This window comes from Python bivittatus, unplaced genomic scaffold (genome assembly GCF_059951505.1).
Source record: "Python bivittatus isolate LINGU-HERP-01145 unplaced genomic scaffold, Pbiv_v1 ctg000100_np1212, whole genome shotgun sequence".
In the NCBI taxonomy this organism is placed as follows: Eukaryota; Metazoa; Chordata; class Lepidosauria; order Squamata; family Pythonidae; genus Python; species Python bivittatus.
In genome coordinates this window covers 1,488,590-1,509,529 of record NW_028277038.1, presented here as the reverse complement: position 1 = coordinate 1,509,529, position 20,940 = coordinate 1,488,590, and the positions used below count along the sequence as shown (strand labels likewise).

The 20,940-nt window shown below is 49.7% G+C and overlaps 2 protein-coding genes across 4 annotated transcripts in view; one reads left to right on the top strand and one right to left on the bottom strand.

Annotated features, from left to right (window-relative positions):
- The window catches only part of CUX2 (cut like homeobox 2), a 39,911-nt gene extending 26,922 nt beyond the window's left edge, over window positions 1-12,989 (top strand). The window contains exons 16-22 of the mRNA XM_088135144.1: window positions 668-769; window positions 1,733-2,520; window positions 4,164-4,323; window positions 5,633-5,902; window positions 7,365-7,553; window positions 8,252-8,525; window positions 9,137-12,989. Of these exons, the coding sequence (XP_087991270.1) occupies window positions 668-769; window positions 1,733-2,520; window positions 4,164-4,323; window positions 5,633-5,902; window positions 7,365-7,553; window positions 8,252-8,525; window positions 9,137-9,920 (2,567 nt within the window). The 3' untranslated portion in view covers window positions 9,921-12,989. The remainder of the gene's footprint in view (window positions 1-667; window positions 770-1,732; window positions 2,521-4,163; window positions 4,324-5,632; window positions 5,903-7,364; window positions 7,554-8,251; window positions 8,526-9,136) is intronic.
- A 127-nt stretch (window positions 12,990-13,116) lies between these two features.
- PHETA1 (PH domain containing endocytic trafficking adaptor 1) lies at window positions 13,117-20,940 on the bottom strand. 3 transcript variants are annotated; one of them, XM_088135142.1, is made up of 2 exons: window positions 20,562-20,940; window positions 13,117-17,152 (listed from the first exon to the last, which is right to left on the bottom strand). In XM_088135142.1, exon 2 carries the CDS (start codon window positions 17,138-17,140, stop codon window positions 16,307-16,309), a length of 834 nt encoding a protein of 277 aa, XP_087991268.1. In that variant the 5' UTR covers window positions 17,141-17,152; window positions 20,562-20,940; the 3' UTR covers window positions 13,117-16,306. The 3 variants fall into 3 exon arrangements, with proteins under 3 accessions (XP_087991268.1, XP_007422788.1, XP_087991269.1); XM_007422726.3 differs by lacking the exon at window positions 20,562-20,940 and adding an exon at window positions 19,146-20,155; XM_088135143.1 differs by lacking the exon at window positions 20,562-20,940 and adding an exon at window positions 17,431-18,868.

The following is a 20,940-nucleotide window of genomic DNA, read 5'->3' as shown; positions in this document are numbered from 1 at the left end:
TTCCCATGACCAGCCCTGGCATCTCTAGGGAGGGCTGTGGAAATCTCCTGTCTCAGTGGTGTCAACCTTTTGTATCTTAGTCCCACCAATCACTCTGCCAGAGAACTTGGGTCTCCCCATGATAGAAACCGAAAGCTGTTTTTTTTTCCAAGAAGAGATATCTATGTTTACAGGGATTCTCTTATTATATTTATCATTTACGAGAGGCTTTGAAGCTTTAATGTTTCCGGGACATTTCCTAGACCGCCTCCATGTTTCACCCACGGTATGTGGACCACTGTTACAACTGTGGCCTACCTGAAGCCCTGGAGAGCCAGCAGAGGCCATAGAGAAGTAGATGGACCAAGGTTCTGACACAGGTTACGCTTTGTAGGATCTAGGCTTCAGCCTTTGTGGCAGATTTTTAGTCAGGGGTGAGAATTGGTCCTGGTTGATTAGGTTTTTCCTTTCCTCCATCTCCCATTCCTCAGCATATGGAGATCAAACCCAACAGCCCGATTCCTGGTCCCTGACCCCTTAGCAAGTGACTAATGCAAGAGACATTTCTCCAAACAGGAGCTTCTAAAAAAGGAGGATCACTGGTGCCATTACATAATTCCTTGACTTTAGGTGAATAGAGCTGGTCCAAAGCAAATGACAGTCTTTGTTGTTGTGTGTCTTTGATCAGGAAGCATTACACCAAGGATTAGGACCCCGGAAACTGGTTCAGACGATGCCATCAAGAGTATCTTAGAGCAGGCCAAGAAAGAAATTGAGTCGCAGAAAGGAGGTAAGGGGCCCACGGGATTGCTAGAGGTGCTTTGGGGTACATTTTGCCCTCTGAAGTTTGTGGAGTCCTTGGGGTTCTCTGAGCTTGCTTGTTTTCTTGCCAACGTTTTGTCACCTGGCTAGGTAACATCTTCAGTTTAAAACTGAGATGCCTTTGGGTGAGACTTCCTTGCTTTAGGTTCTTCTTGACTTCGGCAATTGCGGTTGTGGTCCTAATTTGATGCGTTCTTAAATTCTTCCTTAAATGAATTCTCATGTCTTCTGTCCATCTTGATGAAAGGAGTGGCAATCTATAAATACCCTAAATACTGTAGTAACTAACTCAGCTTCCTTGGGTCAGGTGAAATTGAGGGGTCCTCTGCTGCCCTCTGCTGGTACCTTTTATGTAGGAATTCAGCAACCGGTGCAGGGGTTCCTTAAGCCCCCAAATAATTCTGTGTAGGAGCAGAGGCAGGCAATAAAACCTCAAATAAAAGGCCATTTAGGGGGAAGGATGTCCGTTAAAGTCAAATGTCCCTTAAATTCAAATTGATGTAATTGATTGCTTTTACTTCATTTGCGTAATTGACGTTTCTACGTCATTGGCATCAATTCGCAAATGATTTAAATTGACTGAAATGATGTTAAAAGGTCAATTGCATTATTAGACAAACGATGTCAACGGTCTGGACCGCTTTAGAAACTGTGGACTCTGGCTGTTGTTTGGAGGTGAAGTCTGAAGTAAAAGATTGTCCGCTGAATCCAAAGTTTTGTTGTATGAGAAATGGTAGTCCATTAAAATAAGTAAAACTGCCTGGAGGAAAAGTGCTGCCTTTGACCATCGGTGTCGTGTGTCCTCAGGGAGCTCTCTGTGCAGAAACAGACAAGCCCCAAGGAAGTGTGCAGAGAGGGTCCCCCATTCATTTTTGCTCGTGATGATTTGGCTGAGCTCATCCCACATTCTCTGTGTTGCGCTGTTCTGCAGGGGAGGCAAAGAGCACCATGGCAGCCCAGACGGCCCCCAACGGCATCAGCAGCAGCAGCAGCTCGGAAGACGCCATCAAGAACATCCTGGAGCAGGCCCGCCGTGAGATGCAGGCTCAGCAGCAGGCCCTGCTTGAGATAGAATCCGGCGGCAGCGGCCAGCCCGTCCCCACCCGCCCTGCAGCGCCCTCCCCTCTGTCAGCCGTCAGCCAGAACATTGTCCGTGCTTACATCAAGCAGGAAGAAGGGGGCGGGGCGGGCCCCAACACCAGCAGCAGCGTGACCCAGGCGCCCCTGACGGTGCTGTCCCCCGCTGCCTTTGTGCAAAGCATCATCCGCAAGGTTAAATCTGAGATTGGGGACGCTGGCTCCTATTTTGACCAGCACTGGGCGTCTGAGAGGAACCTGCTGAACCGCCCTTTCACCTCGGTGTCACCCTCCCTCTCTTCCTCGTCCAGCTACTCCAGCATGGCCAATGGACGAGCGTGGCCACGGGGTGAACCTGGTGACTCTGGTCCAAATGAGGAAGACCTGCCAACCTCAGAGGATGAACCCCATAGGGTGCTGGAAGTAAAATCAGAAGTGGTTGGTTCAGAAGCCCAAGGAACTGGGCGCTTGTCTTACTACCCATCTTATGTGCCAAGGACTCTCAAGCCCACCGTCCCCCCCTTGACACCAGAGCAGTATGAGATGTACATGTACAAGGAAGTGGACACCTTGGAACTCACACGGCAAGTCAAGGAGAAGTTGGCCAAGAATGGAATCTGCCAACGCATCTTTGGGGAGAAGGTAGCTCATTAGTCAGTAGTGAGGAAGCCATGTTGTCTGGCTTGAGAAAGGAGACCAACAGGGTGCTTCCAGACAAAGTTTTCATTGTGCAAAAATGGGCTAGATGACAGCATTTTCCACTTGGAACACCCTCTTCTTACCAGGAAAAAGATGGCTAAAGAAAGAAAAGTTATTGATAAGGTGTTACTTGTTTGTTAAGAACAGTCGTGCTGGATCAGCCAAGGCCCCTCTTAGTCTACCATCTTGTTTCCCAGAGTGGCCAGACTCTGGGGAGCTCAGTAGAAGATGGAGACGCACCATTGTTCTCCTGCAGCTGACATTTTTGGAAGCATGGCGGTAACACCGAGTCTTCAAGACTAATGGCCCTTGACAGATCTTTCCTCCATGAATTCCTCTAGTCCTCTGAAAGGCCTCTGACTTATTAGATCCAATTTGATACCATTTCAGACATCAAAGATAGGAGTGGCACAATTAGCCCGAGGAATTGTGTTGTCCGGAAGCACCCAAATGTAGAGAGGCTGAGGGAATGTGTGAGCGCAAGAGGAAATTTTGAGAGCGTACAAGACAGGCAAAGAGCGTGAATGAGGCTGAGAGAGGGCAAACGGCAGATGAATTGGAAATAAAATGAAAATATCCCTGCCGGTAACATGATGTCTGTGATTACTACATTCTGTTTTCCTAGACTGGCTCTGATGCCCAGCAAGCCTAGGAGAAGGTTTTGCAATCACAGTAAAGGGGAGGGCAAAACCTTTTCTTTGTTTTGCCAGTCAGCTTGCTATTAAAGGTGCAAAAGGGAGAGCAGTGGCAATTCAAGACAGTGGCCCAGCTGCGTTCTCCGGACTGTTTCCCGTCCACCTTCTCTGCCACCAGTTCCCCCAGAGCTGCTGGTGCCACTGTTACTTCACCCCTACTGGCCCTCCCCTGAGGTCTCCTGTCCTGCTCAGCCCCTTCCTCCACAAATGGCCTCCACCATCTTTCCCGTGGCTGTCTTTTCTTTGGAAAAGATCTCTGACTGCAGGACACTTTCCAAATCTGAGTTGGGTTCGTGCAAGAGGCTCTCCTAGATTTTGCTACACCTTCCCCCCGCCCCCCCCCCCGCCCCCAGGAATGGTTTTGGATGGAGCAAAATTGTCTTCCTCCACTGATTCCCTTGGGATTCTAGCTAAGGTCCTGTCCCTTCCCAACATCGTTTGGGTTAGAGCAGAAGGCCATCCAGATTCCAGCCAAGATGGTGTCCCCTCCCGAAAGCTGCTTTATTTATTTATATTTATTTAAATCCAAATTTAGTCACCGCCCATCTCACTCAAGAGCGACTCTGGCTTGACCAGAATCCCACTATTGCACTGGCTGAGTGTCTCTTTTCCCGTGAATGAGATTTTGCACTGAAGGCTTTTCATGCCGGTGCCTGACCATGGCTCAAACAGGCCTCTACCTTCTGGAGTTCAGGAAGACCCTGAGAAACCTCCCTTTTTCAACAGCTGAGTGGTGCGCAGGTGCATCCCTCTTGCCTTCTGCACTGAGCATTAGATGACTGTTGGTATTTTTTCTGCGTTGCTTCCTGGACCGTGCGCCACCCAGAATCATCAGGTTGGGACCGCTAACAAGCCTCGATCGAGACCTAAGCCTTCTCCCCTCTCTTTCAGGTGCTGGGCTTGTCGCAAGGCAGCGTGAGCGACATGCTGTCCCGGCCCAAACCGTGGAGCAAGCTCACCCAGAAGGGGCGGGAGCCGTTTATCCGCATGCAGCTGTGGCTCACGGATCAGCTGGGCCAAGGGATCAGCCAGCAGGCTGCCCTGCCTCAGGGTAGGAGCCCTCGAGGGGTGGGCTGCATCCTCGGCAGTCACTTCAAGCTCACCCCGTGCGGCCTTTTGGCTACCTTATTTATTGTTTTCCTCCAGCACCTCTAGCTGCTTAAAGATCCGAAAATCGGTTTGGTGCTGCAAAGAGGTCCTCGCAAGGGCTAAGGACGCCTTCTCCAACCTCGGAGCCGATTTTCCCTGTTTTCTGCAGCTTGCTGGTAGAACCGACAGAACGGGAGGGGTCCTGCTGCAAAGGCGTTGGGAGGCCCTTCCATCCTTTTCTCTTTTACAGATCTCTTAGGAAAAAGAGGGGGAAAGTGTTAAGAAAGTGCAGAGGTTTACAGACAGGAGACCGTAACGGCTTCTTGTACAATTCTGGGAATGAAGGCGGGAAATTCCACGAAGCGAGCCTTGCCCAGGAGCATCTGCTGCCTCCCGCGCATCAATATCTTCCTCTGCCAGCACCGGTGGATGTGCTTTACAATTAAAAAAAAAAAAAAGCTGTTTTAAGCACCCCTAACCAGATACAAAGTTTGCCTAAAATCTGAATTGCAGGAGGATAAAACAGAAATGACCGTAGGATGATGCAGATTCTTAATCCGAAAAGGAATATGGTGAGAGTGGAGTATCATTAGGATAGACTCCTTTTTGTAAAAAAATAAGAATCCAGGGTCTTTTTCTCCACTTTAAAAAGATATCTTCTCTTTCTCCTTGATTGCTACGAAATGCAGTCTTAAGTCAAAGGGAAACTTAAATTCTCAGCTTCTTTTTCCCACAAGCACCTATAGATTTTGCATGTGCATGCACACCAACATCCCCCACTCCTGTTTACATCTATTCTCACACTCCCTGTTTTGACATACCTGCCCCCCTTTTTTCCCAGCCTCCTTAATTAGTGTGCTTGGCAAGACAGAGAATGTAACCATTTAATCAAGGAATAGTTCTGTGTTTATCCTTCACTAGTTCTCACGGTCTACTTCGGTGCCAGCTGATCTCGACAGATCTCCAAAATTTAAGCAGGACTGAATCTGTTGGTGCGTGGAAGGGAGAGCACCAGAAATCCCAGGACTATAAGCTGGCTTAACAAATTGAAAAAATATCTTGGAGGAAGACAGTGGCAAAGCACTCCCTATGGTAGTGAAGAAAACAAAATGGAGGTTCTCAATAAAGTTGCCAAGAGTTGACTTCAAAATAAACTTCACTTTGAGTTCTGAAGGCAGCAAATACCATGTTTTACTTTCCAAGAGTGGAAAGTAATTATTCTTACTTGATCTCATCAACCCTTCTCTCCCTCTTTCTTTCTTCTCGTGCAGCTAGCCCTGGAGAGTCTCAGTCTTCTCCTTCCCCTCCAGCCAGCCCTTCTGAGCAAGAGAAAAGTCCTCCAGAGCCCCTAAGTCTTGCCCTGGAAAGCAGCAAAGAAAACCAGCAGCCGGAAAGCAAACCTGGCTCCTTGCTCAGTGGCAAAATGTGCCCAAACAACCACACCTCGGTTGGCATTCAGGAGATTGTGGCCATGTCACCCGAGTTGGACACCTATTGCATCACTAAGAAGGTCAAGGAGGTCTTAACTGATAACAATCTTGGTACGGAGATCCGGGAAGCTCCCTATGCCCAGTAGAGTCTTAGGGGTCCAAGAGAGCTGCCTTGTGCCAGGACGGATGGACACCGAGGCCATGGTGCTTTCGCCACAGAACTTGGGCAGATGTGCTCCTGTCCACAGGTTTCAGGGGCTGAGGTCTCACGGCCATTTGCTTTATTTTGAGCAGCGCATATTTTGTGGTCTCTGGATGGCAGCTTCTCATCCACCAATGGAGCGTTGCAGAGATAACTAAATTAAAAAGCGCTGAGTGGAAGGAGGGCCGCCTAATTAGGGTGTGCATCGGGGTCCAGCAGCGCGGCTGTACAAAGAGCTCTTGAGGGGCTTCTCCATCCCAGTGATACAGCTAATAGTATTTGTATTTCTGTAGTATGTCACCAGAAGGCTTATGATGGGAATTAGGTCAGGGACTGAGAAGGCTCTCTCATTCCAGAGCAACAGGTAATGATTTAAGGCTTAAAGGTTTAAACTGAGATCTTACTGTCGTGTGTAGATGTTGACTGTAGAGTTAGAATTAGCGTGGAGTAAAATTTTAATTCCTGCGAGACAAACTTGGGCAGGAAGAGTGAGAAAATGTGGTCTGGTACTTCCTAGATGAAGGAAACAGAGGCAAAAGTCCTGCCTGTGTATACTGGAAAAGTGAAAAGAAACACAGCTGGGGAAACAACATTTACAATACACTTTTAAAGGGCGCTAGACAATCCTGTGACCCGTCGGGTCATCCTCTGAGAGAAAGGTAGTGCAGTCTGATGGGACCAGAATGAACAATAAATTTTAGGCTGACCCTATTTTTTTTACCCCAGTGCTGGATGGTCCTGTGATCATCCAAGAAGAGAATATATCATAAATAGAAAAATAATTGTAGTGGCAAATTAACTTCGATAAGTCAGTATTTACTGACCTAAACAGATAAACAGAATGACCATGGGTGGGCCAAAAAGCAGTGGGAGTGACTTCCTGCCATTTTCCCATGGACTTTGCTTGTGGGAAGCTGGCAAGGAGTGTCAGATATCACAAACGTGTGATGCTGCAGCGGCTACAACTTTGTGAATAAAAGTGGTCTGAACATTGTGGAAATTTCAACTCCACAAGAGTAATGGGTCCCAGATTCTTTATGCATTCTTTAAGTTAACGGATTTTAGGCACCTTGATTCAAAACTTGTTTGGGCTAACTTGAGAGTACAAACAGATAAACACAAAGAGAGTTTTCATAGTAAATAGATCAGTGTTTCTCAGCCTTGGCAACTTTAAGCAGTGTGGACTTCAACTCCCAGAATTCCCCAGCCAGCATGCTGGCTGGGGAATTCTGGGAGTTGAAGTCCACACTGCTTAAAGTTGCCAAGGCTGAGAAACACTGATTTAGATAAACTTCCTTCCTGTTTAAAGACAATTAATTGACCTTCACCTGCAGGCTGCAATCCCAACTTCCAATTTGTCTTCCTGGCTAGGTCAGCGGCTTTTCGGAGAGAGTATCCTTGGCCTGACGCAGGGATCGGTTTCGGATCTCCTTTCAAGGCCCAAGCCTTGGCATAAACTGAGTCTTAAAGGAAGGGAACCGTTTGTCCGCATGCAGCTCTGGCTGAATGACCCTCACAATGTTGACAAGCTCCGGGACATGAAAAAATTGGAGAAGAAAGGTGAGGTGGACTCGTTGCTCATGTTCCTGGCTTGGAGGCATAAGGGTAGATGTGTTAGGTGTAACCCCTGGAGCAGGGCGAGCTTCACGTGCCCTCTGGAGATACTACATGAGTCAGTGAAACTGGACCTACCATAAAACTCTCTAGGATGAGCCCCTTTAAGTGAACAGGGAATGGTCAAGCGTGCCAAGGTTGTGTGAATAACTTGCTTGTGTTTCTTGCTCACAAAAAATGCTGCTGCTCATGGGGGACGTCTGTCAGTACAAGCCTGGTGCTTGTGATTTTTTGCAACGACTCGTTTACAAGTGAGCTCACATCCTTCCTTTAAAAGTGTTGATTAATTTCCTACCGCTTGTGGCACTAAATTGCTTGCCAGCAGATTAGGCTGGTGTATATTTTCCTTCCCTCACTTTGATAAGAAAGAGTTTATTTTGCAGCGAGCAAAATATTTTTATTTCATGGATCAGTGGCAACTTTTCATAACCTGTTGCCTGATTGGGATTGATAGAAGTGAAGATGTGCTTTCTCCCTTTTCGTATGAAAGTCACAGATTTGTTCTCCTGCCTCCTCTTCATTCAACACACCTTGTGGCAGAGAAAGGCCCACTGGTCATTTCCCCTCTTTGGGAAATGGAAAGGCCTGTTAGATTCATGATAAGAAGGCAACCCCTGAGAATGTGGCTTCTTCTGTTCTTGTAGCGTATTTGAAACGTCGTTATGGCCTGATCAGTGCTGGCTCGGACAGCGAGTCTCCCAACCCTCGCTCCGAGTGCCCCAGCCCCAGCCTTCAGCTGCAAGACCTCAGTCTCCTGCAGATCAAGAAGCCAAGGGTGGTCTTAGCTCCAGAGGAAAAGGAGACCCTGAAGAGGGCCTATCAGCTGGAGCCTTACCCCTCCCAGCAGACGATCGAGCTGCTCTCCTTCCAGCTGAACCTCAAAACCAACACGGTGATTAACTGGTTCCACAATTACAGGTAAAAAGCAGGTCACCTCCACCTCATGGTCCTTCTGGGCCTTTAAGGTTTTCATCAAACAGACTTTCCTTTGAGGCAGAGAGTTCACTACAGATGAAAGGTAGTGCTAATATACCAGCTGGTGTAAAGGCAGCCACAAAAACGTCTGGGCTACTAGAGTATTAATTGTGTTTTTCCATTTGCAATTTTGGCCTCACCCTCAGATTTCTGTGCTCTTGATAAGCCCTGTGGCTCTCAGAAAGACACCTTTTTTATTTCTGTATCCACATAATGGCTGTATTTGCACAACACACTTAGCCTGCCTACTACATTAATCCATTTTCTGGGTGCACATACAGAATCGTAGGCTGCCCAAACAATTGGTAAAACATGCTAAGCCTCAAAGAAGCAACCAAGCTTTCCATGTTGTGAGAAAGCAGCCCTCTGGTCTTTAATGGGGGGTGGGGGTAACTGTGTTGTGCAAACCCAGTCAAGGAGTTGGAGGCAATTCAAGAGGTTCTCAGCCTCCTGACCACGCTAGCATTGTCTCTCTCTCTCTCTCTTGCTTGCTGATGTTTCGGGAATCTCCTGTGGCTGGATTGCAAAGACTCCATGGCCTTTTTCTTTGGCAGATCTCGGATGCGCCGAGAGATGCTGGTGGAAGGAGCGCAGGACGACACAGATCCGGAGCAGAGCGTGACACCCACTGGCAATTTGCTCAAGGCTGCCCAGCCCCAGAGCCCTGACTCGGAAGGGGAGGACCAGAAGCCCACGTTCAGAGATGCTGAGTGCCAAGGAGAATGTAAAGCGCTGGTTCAGATTAAGGAGGAGTTGCTGGAAGCAGGCGAGAAGGACGATGGTGCAAGCAGCAGAGACTCTAGTAGTCCGGAAGGGGAGGTAGAGCCCGTATCCAGATCCAGTCCCAGAGAAGAGCCGGGGGAGCCCGGCTGTGCGAGCCCACACGAAGCTCCCAGCCTCACGTGGGGCAGCACCCTGCGTAGCAAGACACACCTACCTGGGGCCCATGATTATTCTGGTTTTCATAGCCCCATGGAGACAGACAGCCATGAGAGGTCTCACTTGGACCACATTAGCTTTAAATCCGCCTCTGAGTCCTCCCGCTGCAGCTTGGAAGTTTCTCTAACTTCTCCGTCCGCTGCCTCCTCGCCAGGCCTCATGGTGTCTGTCTCACCTGTCCCATCCTCCTCAGCCCCCATCTCCCCCTTGCCGGCGAGCATCACGGCCACCAAAGGGCAGAGTTCGAGTCCGGCCGCAGATGCGGGCGCTGCGCCCCCCAGCGTGAAACTGACTACGAACATCCAGCGGCGGAATGAGAAAATGGCTAACCTCAACAGTATTATTCATCGGCTAGAGAGAGCCGCTAACCGCGAAGAGACTCTGGAGTGGGAGTTTTGAAAGGCCAAATGAAAAAAAAAATCAAAACCGAATACCCAAATTATGTTGTCCGGGTTCTAAACTCCGTGGAACACGTTGAAGAAGCAGGGAGTCCTAGCAGAGTGTATAGAAAAAATAGATCTATATATATATGAACACACATACACACATATTTTATTAATTTCATCAAGTCCTAAGGAAGAGACAAAAAATCAGCTCTGTTTTGTCGAACATGAGGGATTGCTACCTGTTGTAGCTGCTCTTTCTTAGCTCCTGAAGGTAACATAAAACTGACGTTTGGGGGTTTTAAATGTGAAAACAGACACACAGGAACAAACTGAGAACACTTTTAGAAGGAAAAAAAATATTAAAATAATATTTATAGACCTCTTTTAGATATTTTAATAAAAGGAAACTTTGGAATTTATTAACAGCTCAAGCTGCTTTGATATTAAAAGATAGCTATAAACTGTATCAGTTGTATCATTAAATGCCCACTGAAAGTCTTGTAGTTTGCCACTGGATGAGATTAAAGAAAAAAAATTAAATTTTAAACAATATAACCTTGGCTCATTGATCAAAGCCATCAAGAAGCACTATGAGACTGACCAAAATGTTACTAAACTTGATCACCAGAGGGGTGTCTTTCCTCTCTGAATTTGTCTGTAAGACATCATGACAGCCCGTCAAGAACCTTGTCTTATAGTCCACGAAGACTCTAAATTTGGAATCTGTGGTGCCATCTTGAGTCTGTTCTTTAGTTTGGGTAATCCCCTTTATTTTCTCTCTCTCTTTTTTTTGGCAACACAGAAAAAAAAGAAGTGTGTTGCATGCTGTTGTGTATGGTATAGAAATACGTTTGCAAGAGCCTTTCTGAACAAGGTGTACCCTGATTCCAGAGCTGACTTTCTGACCTTTACAAAGAGGGCATCTGAAAACACGGGCCAAGGAGGAGCCTTTTCTTTCCCACTTAAAAGAGAAAAAAGCATCTTTTGTTTCAAAAAGATGCCTTTGGTCATTTGAACAGTCTGTTACAAGTCTGGTTTCTGATGGGACAGACTTTTAACGAGAACCAGGACACCCTTTTTTATGCATGAAAATGCTCCCTGTGTGCTTAGCTCAACATTTCAGGTTCGGAGGAAAGCAGAGCTTTTGAAACGTTTGCCACGCTGAGCCCTACAAAATAAGAATGTAAAACGTTGGCTTGTGCCCTGTCCCTTTCCCCCACAAAATGATCGTCCCCATGGTTTACAGACGGGGAGCAGAGTTGCCCTCCTTACTAATTTTGAGAGAGGCAGCAGCATTGTGTGCGCAAGTGTGCAAGGAGATCTGTGCGTATTAAGATAACCAATTTTTTTTTTTTTTAAACGGACGGTGGTTTACTTAGCTATGCCCAGGATCTTTCTCCAAGATTCTGCAAGGGAAAGGTTCTCTATTTGACACGAGATTTGCCTTTCTAGAAATGAACACTCTTTCTGAAAAAAAATCACCACCACCAAGTTCCCAATCTTCATTGTCATGGCGGGAGGGGGGAATTAATGTAGTCTCTGCTTGGGATGTCTCGAGGTGGATGTAGGGATCTAGGCATGGTTCTCTGGGGTAACGTTTTGGTGCTTCAAAACTGAATCTGAAATTTCCCATAACTATGATTTCCAAAGCTTTTCTCTCTGGTTTCTCACTCCTTTGACTTTGATGTACTTACCTAGACCTTTTTCTCTGATGAACGGGCCTTTCTTCTGAGATCTTTATGCAAATTTGCACACCTTATTTTGTATGTTAACTCTGCATTTATGCATAGTGTACTCAAACAATACATTTTTGCAAACAGGTGCCATCCTTCCTGATTGTCACATTTGTTTTCATTTGTTTGATGCAGAACCGGCCAGAGAGGCCGGGAGAAGGCAAAAAATACACACGGGCCAGTTTGGTGCCGACTGCAAATATTCCTTCTTCGGGAGCTAAATGTAGAAACCCCGGTCCACATAGCCATCCTAACCTTCATTTGGAACCGTCCATTATTGTATTTATAATAGAGAACTCAGAATTACAGCCAACCCAAGGCAGCTGACGAAAAAGAACATTTCTGCATGCTCAGAAGATTCCAGAGGTATGCAGAAATCTAAAACCTCTTTTTAAAATCCAAAAGCGGGCACTTCCTGCTCCCCCAACACCTTAATTTGGACTCAGCACACTCCTATTGAGATTTAATCGATGGGGAGTAAAAGCGACAGGAGGGGAATGCATTGGCCTGCTCACGTCCTAGGCAATAACCTGGCTGCAATTCCTGAACAGGATAATTCCTCTTACGGTTGTTGGCGTAATGCACTTTGGCATTACTGAATCCATTTATAAAACTGATACCACCAAAGTAATTAAAAGCCAGGCTCACCTCCAATCCTTCTCTAAAGGCCTTGCCTGGATCCGTCCTCCTTGCCAGAGACATCTGAAGGATCCTGATAGCCAGGTTTGTGTCAGGGGCTTGGTCCCTGAATTATTTGAGGAACTCCCCTTGACTTCAGCTCAAAACTTAGATTAGGAGCTGATGGGACTCTCTCAAGATGGCCAGGGTGTCTTCCTTAGTGTCCAGACGTTGCTGTCATAACATGAAGGGAGGAGACCCAAAAGGTGGACCTCCCTCTGCTCCAGCTTTTAATTGAGCTTTCCACCCATCCATTAATCTATTCCTCTCCATGTAATAAAACCTTTTTGAAGCCACAGGTAAAGAGAAGCCGGTCACCTCCCCCAAAGTATGTTTTTTCCCCTCCCCATTCCATGATGTGCATTTTTATCAGAACAGAAAGTATTTTTATATATTTCATGTTCCCTCTTTTACACAGTTCAGTCTATTTGTGCACCGAAAGGACCTGGAAAGGCCATCTACCTAGCAACCTTCTGAACAAATACAACTTCTGTCTACCCAAACAGAATGTGGGGTTGGGTCCATGAATTTTTCTTCACCATAGGCTCAAGATCAGTGTTAGTGGAAGGGGATTTTTTTTTTTTTACACTAAGCGCTTAGGTGTTGGTTTTCCACCCTTGAGAGGGACCTGTTGTATTCAAAGCTGGCGAGATGCGTCAGCCACCTTTTCTAGGCTCACGTACTGTACTTTGAAACAATTTCTACAAGATTGACTGAAGTTTGTTAAATACTGAAAAAGGCCCATGTGTTCTGTAAAGAGCCACTAAAAAAGGAAAAATACAGAAATTATATAACAACTCGGCTTGATGTCTCAGTTTATTGTGTTCAAGGTTTTGGCCGTATAGTAAACAGCTACTTTTGTCCACTCCTGTCCTACAGAGTGAATAAACCAAAATTTCCAGGGAAGGCATGCTTTTATCCCTACATTAAAAACCTTGAGGTTGTGTCTGAACAAGGGATTCCGGTACCAGGTAAGAAAATGCTTACAATAGTTAGGGCAAAAGATGATACAGCTTTGGAAGAAGAATGCTAAAAGGGCCCTGTTTCAGATCCTTCCTTTCTTGATTGTAAGTATATTCCCTGCCTTTCCTCCAAGAAGATCAAGGCTGTGTACATGGACCTCATCATCCGATTTCTAACCTCCCAGCAACCCTGTGAGATAGTTTAGGCTACAAGCTGGTGACCACCCAATGGCCTTCATGGCTGAACAGGAATTTGAACTGAGGTCTCCCTTGATGTTGTCTCCATTCTAATTTACAGAATCTTGAACTATACACACTACATTTATTTTGTGGAAGTATCCTTCTCATTTAACTGAATTGGGTGGGAAGGATCACATATTCTCCTGTCGTCCCGGAGAGGTGATCAAACCAAACCCAGCTGTTTCCATGGTCCTCCATTTCCTCTGCAAATGTAATCCTGCCCTGCTCCAAGGCCTTACAACCAGTTGCCATGAACAAGCACATCTGAACTTCAAGAATCTTGGGGAATCCTCTGATGTGGCAAGACTGCAACCCGCTCGGCCCACCAGGGCACATGACCTCTTCCCTCGCAATGCTCATTCCAGGAACCCGGAAATCGTTTCTGATCAACAGTGTATGAGTTGCTCTTGTGGTTTTCATCTGAAACGGAAACTGTTTCCTGAACTGTGGCCTTTCGAAGAAAGTCGGACACCCCTTAGTCTCTACAGAAGAGCCTTTTCCAACTTGTAACTGGGAATTCTGGAAGTTGTAACCCAACCAGTCCAGGAGGCATCAGGTTGGGAAAGGCTAACTTAGAGATGGTGGCTGCCAGGCAAAAAAGGCCTTTCAATCAGCAGCAATTCTACTGTCCAGATTTCTTACACGTAGCTGTGGTGGCACCGTTATGGTGTGCAAAAAAGAAAAGTGTGAGCATGAACACAAAGTTGCCCGGGGGGGCAATAACTCACCCTTTGCAAATTGCCAGCTCTGCTGTCACCTTACCTTGCTCACATTTCACAACTCCCCGATACCTCCCAGAAGGCCCACAGACCAAGCCCTCTGCTCGTAGCCGGGTGGTTTCCATCCTCCCCAGAGGTGGGGGCAGCCAAGCGCTCGCTCTCTGCTTCCGCTCCCCCCTCCCAAGCTCTGCTTTCACAAGCAAAAAGCCCGTCTGTTTTCCCTGGCAGTTTCCCAGGACATTTTCTCTTGGGCTGCTCTGCTGAAGGTTTGTGTTTTCCAGAGGACCGAGCAGGAGGAGGGCACGAAGCCAGGGACTCTTGACTGCCCTGGTTCCTAAAGGGAGGCAGACACCCCTCAAAACCAGGTTGATTCTAGAGGCCAGTTCACAAGCATCTCAAGAACCAAGTTCTCCTGCTTCACTTCCATTTAACTTTGCATCACCCATGTGAAACCAACAAAGAGCAATTATACTTCGCAACCCAATGACTTTGTGGTTGGCTGGAGAGCTGAACCCAGAGCTAGTTAGACACAACGTTTCCCCAACTCACTACTCTGCAGATTAAACTACAGTGATGGTGGCCGAGCAGGGTCTGGCCCTATTCGTTGCCTCATCTGGAGATCTGTGGTATGTCGACCCCCTCTTGTGCAATGGCCGCAAATCACTCTCCCCAACTCTGTTTTTCAACTGTAAAACAGGAACAGTGGCAATGGGACAATTGCTGCAAGAGCTGGGATACATTACCAGTTCTTTGCACATGAGAGGTGACTCACAATCAGGTAAAGGGGCTGGCAGTGTGCAAAGGGGAGGGAATAGAGTGTGCAACTTCTCCATTTCACTGCACAGGCAGTGCCAGGACACCTTCCTGCGCAAGGAAACAGAACTTTTTCCAGTACATAATTCATCAGCTCCATGCATATCCCAAGCAGACTACAAATGGATTTAAAGCTGCAAATGTGTCTGTTCCTTTACTTCACATTCTCCATGGATGCTTCTCCCAGAAGAATGAGACATTAGTGGTCCTACTCAATTATAGCTCTAGTGTAGACAGACTCTTGCTCCAAATGAGAGTAATTCAGAAGTAAATAAGACAACAATTGCAAGATTGAGGGAAGGATACTAGGATACTAACTAGGGCCACCAATCAACCCTCCCTCCCTCCCTCCCTCCCTCCCTCCCTCCCTTCCTTCCTTCCTTCCTTCCTTCCTTCCTTCCTTCCTTCCTTCCTTCCTTCCTTCCTTCCTTCCTTCCTTCATAACGAGGTTGGGCATCTGATTTGTACAATGGGATTTTCAAGATGCGCAAAGCCACACTTAGCTCAATTCCACTTGACAGCCCCAAACAATGACTTTGGCTTTCTCCAAATTCATCCTGCCCTAAGTTAAGAAACAGGCGGGGCCTCGCAGCTGTCTCATTTCCCTTCAAAACCTGGGCGCTTGGCCAAGCCGAATCAATTGCCTTATGAAGATTTGGATCCTGCCACGAACAGCAGGAAATGTGGTTTTTCTCTCACCCCATCATCGCATGCTCCGGTGTGCCCAACTATGGATTGTCAAGGGTTTGTCAGTGGCCAGAAGTCACCAGGCAACTTGATCGGTTAGCAGGGAAAAAAGGCTTAATTGAAACAACCCTCTGTGTACCCCATGATGGAAAGAGGCTCTCAGCTCACTTCCCTTAGTTTGCCTGCTGGGGGCTGCGAATGTTTTCAGGGGAAGCCCCTTCTCATTTCCAACAAATCCAAATCTCATCAGGATCCTTTAATGTTGGGGTTTTCTAGGAACTAGAAAGTTATTCCTGCTGAGGAAGGGGTAAGGCCAGAAGGAACAAAAGCTAAATCTGGGGATGATTATTGGAGGCGGTGGGAGGATTTGAGCTGGCACCAGCCACGATTTTTCCACGAACCAGGCTGCAGCATGAAGGAAATGGAGTGTATTATCGGCAGACTGAAAACAAAGTTTCCAGCAGCTACGCTTGAGTCAAAGAAGACAGCAGTGGTGGGTTTTCACGCTTGGCTGAGTTTCAGCCTGGTTAAGTTTTTCCAGGAAGAGCCTCTCTGCCCTGAGGAGGTTCAGAGGCTGCTCTCCTGGTGACCCTCCAGCCATGCCCTTTGCAACTCGAGAATCTCCTGGCCGTACCAACTGTGGAGTTTGGAAAAACACATTGCGCTGGGATACACGGGGCTGTCAAAGCTGGGGCCACCGGCCCCACAGGAGTTGTTGGGAAGGGACCGTCTCCGAGGCGGCAACGGCGGCGGCTTGAGCCCTCCCTCGTAGCTCTTGGTCCCGCTGCGTGAATTTGTCTGGCTGCATCCAGGCGACAGGCTGGCGGAGGCTTCAGAGTTATTCCACAAGGCGCAGCCGTTTTCTTTCCCAGGGATGCAAATGGGAAGCGCCGGTTTCTCCTGCGGCAGGGCTGAGCCTAGCGCGGCCAGTTCCAAATTGGGAGCCGTTTTGTTTTTCCGATAAAGCAGCCGCCTCCTCTGGACTTGGTGGGAGCCAGTGGAGGCCTTCTGCATCTCCTCCAGCTGCTTCTCCAGTTCTCTCACCACCAGGCGCAGGTAGCCGAAGCTGGCCCGGGACAGAGCCTTCACCCAGGCCTCCATGGCGACCTGGCTCTCGGCCGCCAGCACGTAGGTGCGGGACTTGGGGCAGTCGAATTTGATGGCGAAGGCAAACTCCTCGGTGGCTTCGCATAGCTCCACCGTGCAGCCCTCCAGGATGATGACGCCCACCGGCTCCCGGCTCTCCCGGTCCTCGAAGTAGAAGAGCATGTTCCCCTTCAGCACGAACCAGCGCCGGTGGTAGGCCGTGTTGCGCTCACCCTTCTTGTGGAGGAAGCCGGCATTGTCGGCGGGAGAGTCGCAGGTGGCGTAGAAAGAGAGGCTCCGTTCGTTCAGCTTCATGGTGGGGCGTCCCTGGAAGGGAAAAGCGAGAAAGAGCCGGACGGCCCTGTGGTCATCTTCAACTCCAAGCGCAAAAGGGGCCACTCGGATTTCTGTGGCTGCATCTACAGCATTGAGAGCAACCTCTGGGCTGGCAGGAAGGCATTCAGTTTCAAGACTAAATATTCTGCATTTTGCCATCTTTCTCCCCCCTCCCCACCCCCAGGATTCTTCCTAGGCACTTTGTCATCCAATAAGAATCACAGAGCCAAGGTAGATTTGCCAAATTAAAGAAGGAAGGCACAGCCTACCTCGGCGACCTTCGACAGCTGGCAATTCAGACACTGTCAGCTGCTAAGCAGCTCCAATCTGACGCCTTCCAAATACAGCTGAGATCAACGACAGACATTTCCCAGCTTGTGTGCTGTGGATTATGGGAGTTGGCCCAACGTCTTGTCAGCACCTGGTTGGAGAAGCCTGCCTTAGGTCTAAGACAGGCTTCTCCGCTCTGGTGTCCTTCAGATGGGATGAATGTTGTTTTCTGCAAACCCCCAGCCAGGAGTGATGGCTGTATGAGGGGAGTTGCAGTCAACCCCTTTGAGGTCACAAGGAGGGAGACAGCAAGAAGGAATAAGGTTTCGACCTGGGGCCAATCTATAAGCTGGACTGCAGTGTCTGATGTGTGTGTGTGTGTGTGTGTTTTCTGCCCATGTACATTTATTAGCGCACTCGATTCAAATGCAGCACTGGGTCTTCCCTTGCGACACCCGCAAGAAGCAGACATCTTCCTCGAAAAGAGCCTCTTCATTCTCCAAGATGGGCAGCCAAGTGCAGCCCACAGGAAGGAGAAGCAGCACAAATCTGGGCCGAGAGAAGGGCTGGGGTTTCTGGCTGGGAGGATTGGGTGACCCTGATGCAGAATAAACTCATCCTTGCCTGGGGCAACGGGTGGAACGGCCACCCTTTTCAGTCCGGGCAATTCTTAGGGGAGCCAAAAAGGCAGGCTGGGGGTCCCCAAGCCAGGGGCGTTATTTTGGTGCATCAGCTGAATCGCCCATGTGTACTTTTCTCCCTCGGGGACAGGAGAAATACCCTGAACTCAGAAGGCGACCATTGGCCTCACTTTCGTGGTCCTCCCCAACTGGCCTACTCGATCGGTCTCAAGGCAAGGTCTGCCACGGCTCTGGAGAATTCCCAGCAGGCACGTCTCCCTCCAGACCACCTAGGAGACCCAGCCACCTGCTCTGTCTTTCCGATAACCCTGGCTCTTCCCATCTGGGCCCTCTGCTAACCCCACAGCCCCAGCATGGTCCTAGGCTGGGCCCCAGGGCCATCGGAGGGCAGGGACAGCTTCATGACCCAGGAGGGGAAGATGTGGCTGATGGTGGCTCCCCCAAATCCTGCAAGGATGCCAAGCAGAACCCTTGCCAGCCAGCCAGCTCCTCTCTCCCTTCAGAGCCACTGACAAGAACAAAGGAAAGCAGTTGGGCCACGGAAAGAGTGGTTTGTCGGGTCTGCCCGTCCGGAACTGGGTAATTCTCACAGGCTGCCTGCCTTGCCACCAATATTCATCCATTTCTTGTCCTGCATCTTCCAAAGGCTGCCAAGGGAAACTTTGGGCAAGAGTCTGAATGCCAACTTCATTGTTTGGAAGGAACTACCCTGTTGACAGTTGGAGACAAACACGTGCCAGCCTGGCATGGCACAGAGGCACCCGCAGGACAGAAAACACACAGCTGCAGGCCAAAGCCGTACCTGCCTCTGACGCCCAAGGAGCCAAGAACATGTATTTATATCTGAAATATAAATTTAAAAATTTGAAATATAAATGAACGTGTGCCCCACCGACAACCTCTGCTGGCAACGAGAAGGCTCTTTCAAAGAGGTTGCCTTTGCATCTCCAGCCAGATCCTTTGGGGTTTCAGGGGGTTCGTTGGGTGATTGCTGGGAGCACGGGCCTTATCTGGTTCCAGCACCTGTTCAAGCAGCAGCTTTATTTGACCACCAATTTCTATGAAGATCTCACCCAGAAAGGCAACAGAGGAAGAATACTGCGGCTAGCGCGGTCAACCCTGGGCCAAGCTGGCTGGTGGCAGAGCCGATCCTGGAGAGGGGATGCAATACAACAGGAGATCCTCCATGTTTCAGAAAAAAAGCATCGGCTGGCATTGGCCTTCCTGGGGTAGCCCAGCTTCAGCCCCGGTGGGTGTTGGAGATCTCAGCTCTTTTTCTGGGTGGACCAGAGAGGGAGCCAGTTGCAAAAACAGGAACTTCGCAGGGAGAGATGTGTGAAGGAACAAGTGCCTTAGGCCCCTCGTTCAGCTCCAAAATCTGAGCTTGGGGTCCAGTTGCACAAATTCCACTCCTGGTTCCCACCTGCCTCACACTTTTGTGCAATTCTGCAGCCTAATTGACACCCAGGAAGGCAACTCTTTTTGGTGTGCCTGCTATGAAACTCAGGGGGCTCTCTTGAGGGTCTTTTTCTCCAAGCAAAGTTCTCTCTTCCCATTAGCAAATCATCTTACTGCACCCCAAGTTCTTGGCCAAAAGTCTTCGGCCCTGTTCTGATTTTGGCCCGGCTGCTGGAAATTTGGATGAAGAAAACCAGCTCAGAGGAGCCAAAGACCCTAATTCTATAGGTGTGCGGCATTTGTATAGAAGCCATGGCATCTCTTGCCCCCAGAAGCTCTCCTGAAGGGCAACTGGGCAAATTCACTGTGAAGATGATCAGGGGCTGCTGGCTGCCAGGGCCATCGATCGCCCACAATTTAGGAGAACGAGAGGAGACCTCCACATGCCAGGCCTTGGGGAACCCGCTGCCTCACCGTCTTGAGGGTGGGCTTCCAGAGGCCTGGGCTTGGTCCCTGGAGGGCGGGAGAAGAGGAGCCCCTCTTAACTAGCCTCCTCCTGGCGCAGGGCAGCCCTTCCCATCACTGAGCCCGGGCTGGCTTGAAGCTGGAGGAGCTGCATTCTGGGACCCCTCCAGAAGCGGCGTCAAAGAGGGAAGGAAGGGGGCTTCTCTGCAGACCCCCCTCGGGACCGGCCCCCGCCCCCGCCCCCGCCCCCGGCAGAGGTCTGCAGGCGGGGCTCCTCCGGGCCCGCAGCTCCGAGAGAGACATGAACGCTCTCCGGGGTCTGCGGTGCTGGGGCGCCTGCCGCGGGCGCAGCCGATCCGTCCCTCGCCCGCCGCCCCTCCCCTTCATGTGTTTTGCAGCGAGTGCATTGGGGCGGGGGGCAGTTCTTGCCGAGCGCCCGCGACGAGCACACCGGCGCTCAAGAAGCCCCCGGTTCGCGCCCGCCGCGGCGGCGGGAGGGGGTCGGCCGCGCGGAGATCCTGCCTCTCCGCGCGGGGCATCTTGCGCGGCGGGAGCCCCGCGGGATGGAGGCGCCTTCGCGAGGCGCGGGGGGCCGGGCGGGGAGCCCGGCAGCGCCGCGCACTCACCTGCCCGCCGCCTCGGGGGCTGCTCCGGCTCCCTCAGCCCTCCGCCCGGCGGCTCCCTTTGTCCGCCGGAGCGCCGCGCTCCGCTCTGCGCGCTGCCATGGCCGGGCGGCTCCTCCTCCTCCTCCTCCTCCTCTCCTCCTTCTCCTCTTCCAGGGCTGGGAAGCGGGAGAGGTGGAGGCTGGGCTGGCTCCGGCCGCCCCCGGCCTTCCGGTTCCTTCCAGGGAGCCCGAGCGGACGCCCCGCCGCGCCAGCCCAGCCCGGCCCTGGACAGCCAGGGGGCGGCCGTGGCGCAACCTCGGGGGTGCTTGGAGAAGCCGGGCGGCCGGGTCTTTTTGTCTTCCTCCTCCCTCCCCACCCCTTTTCCTCGGGCATCGCCTTT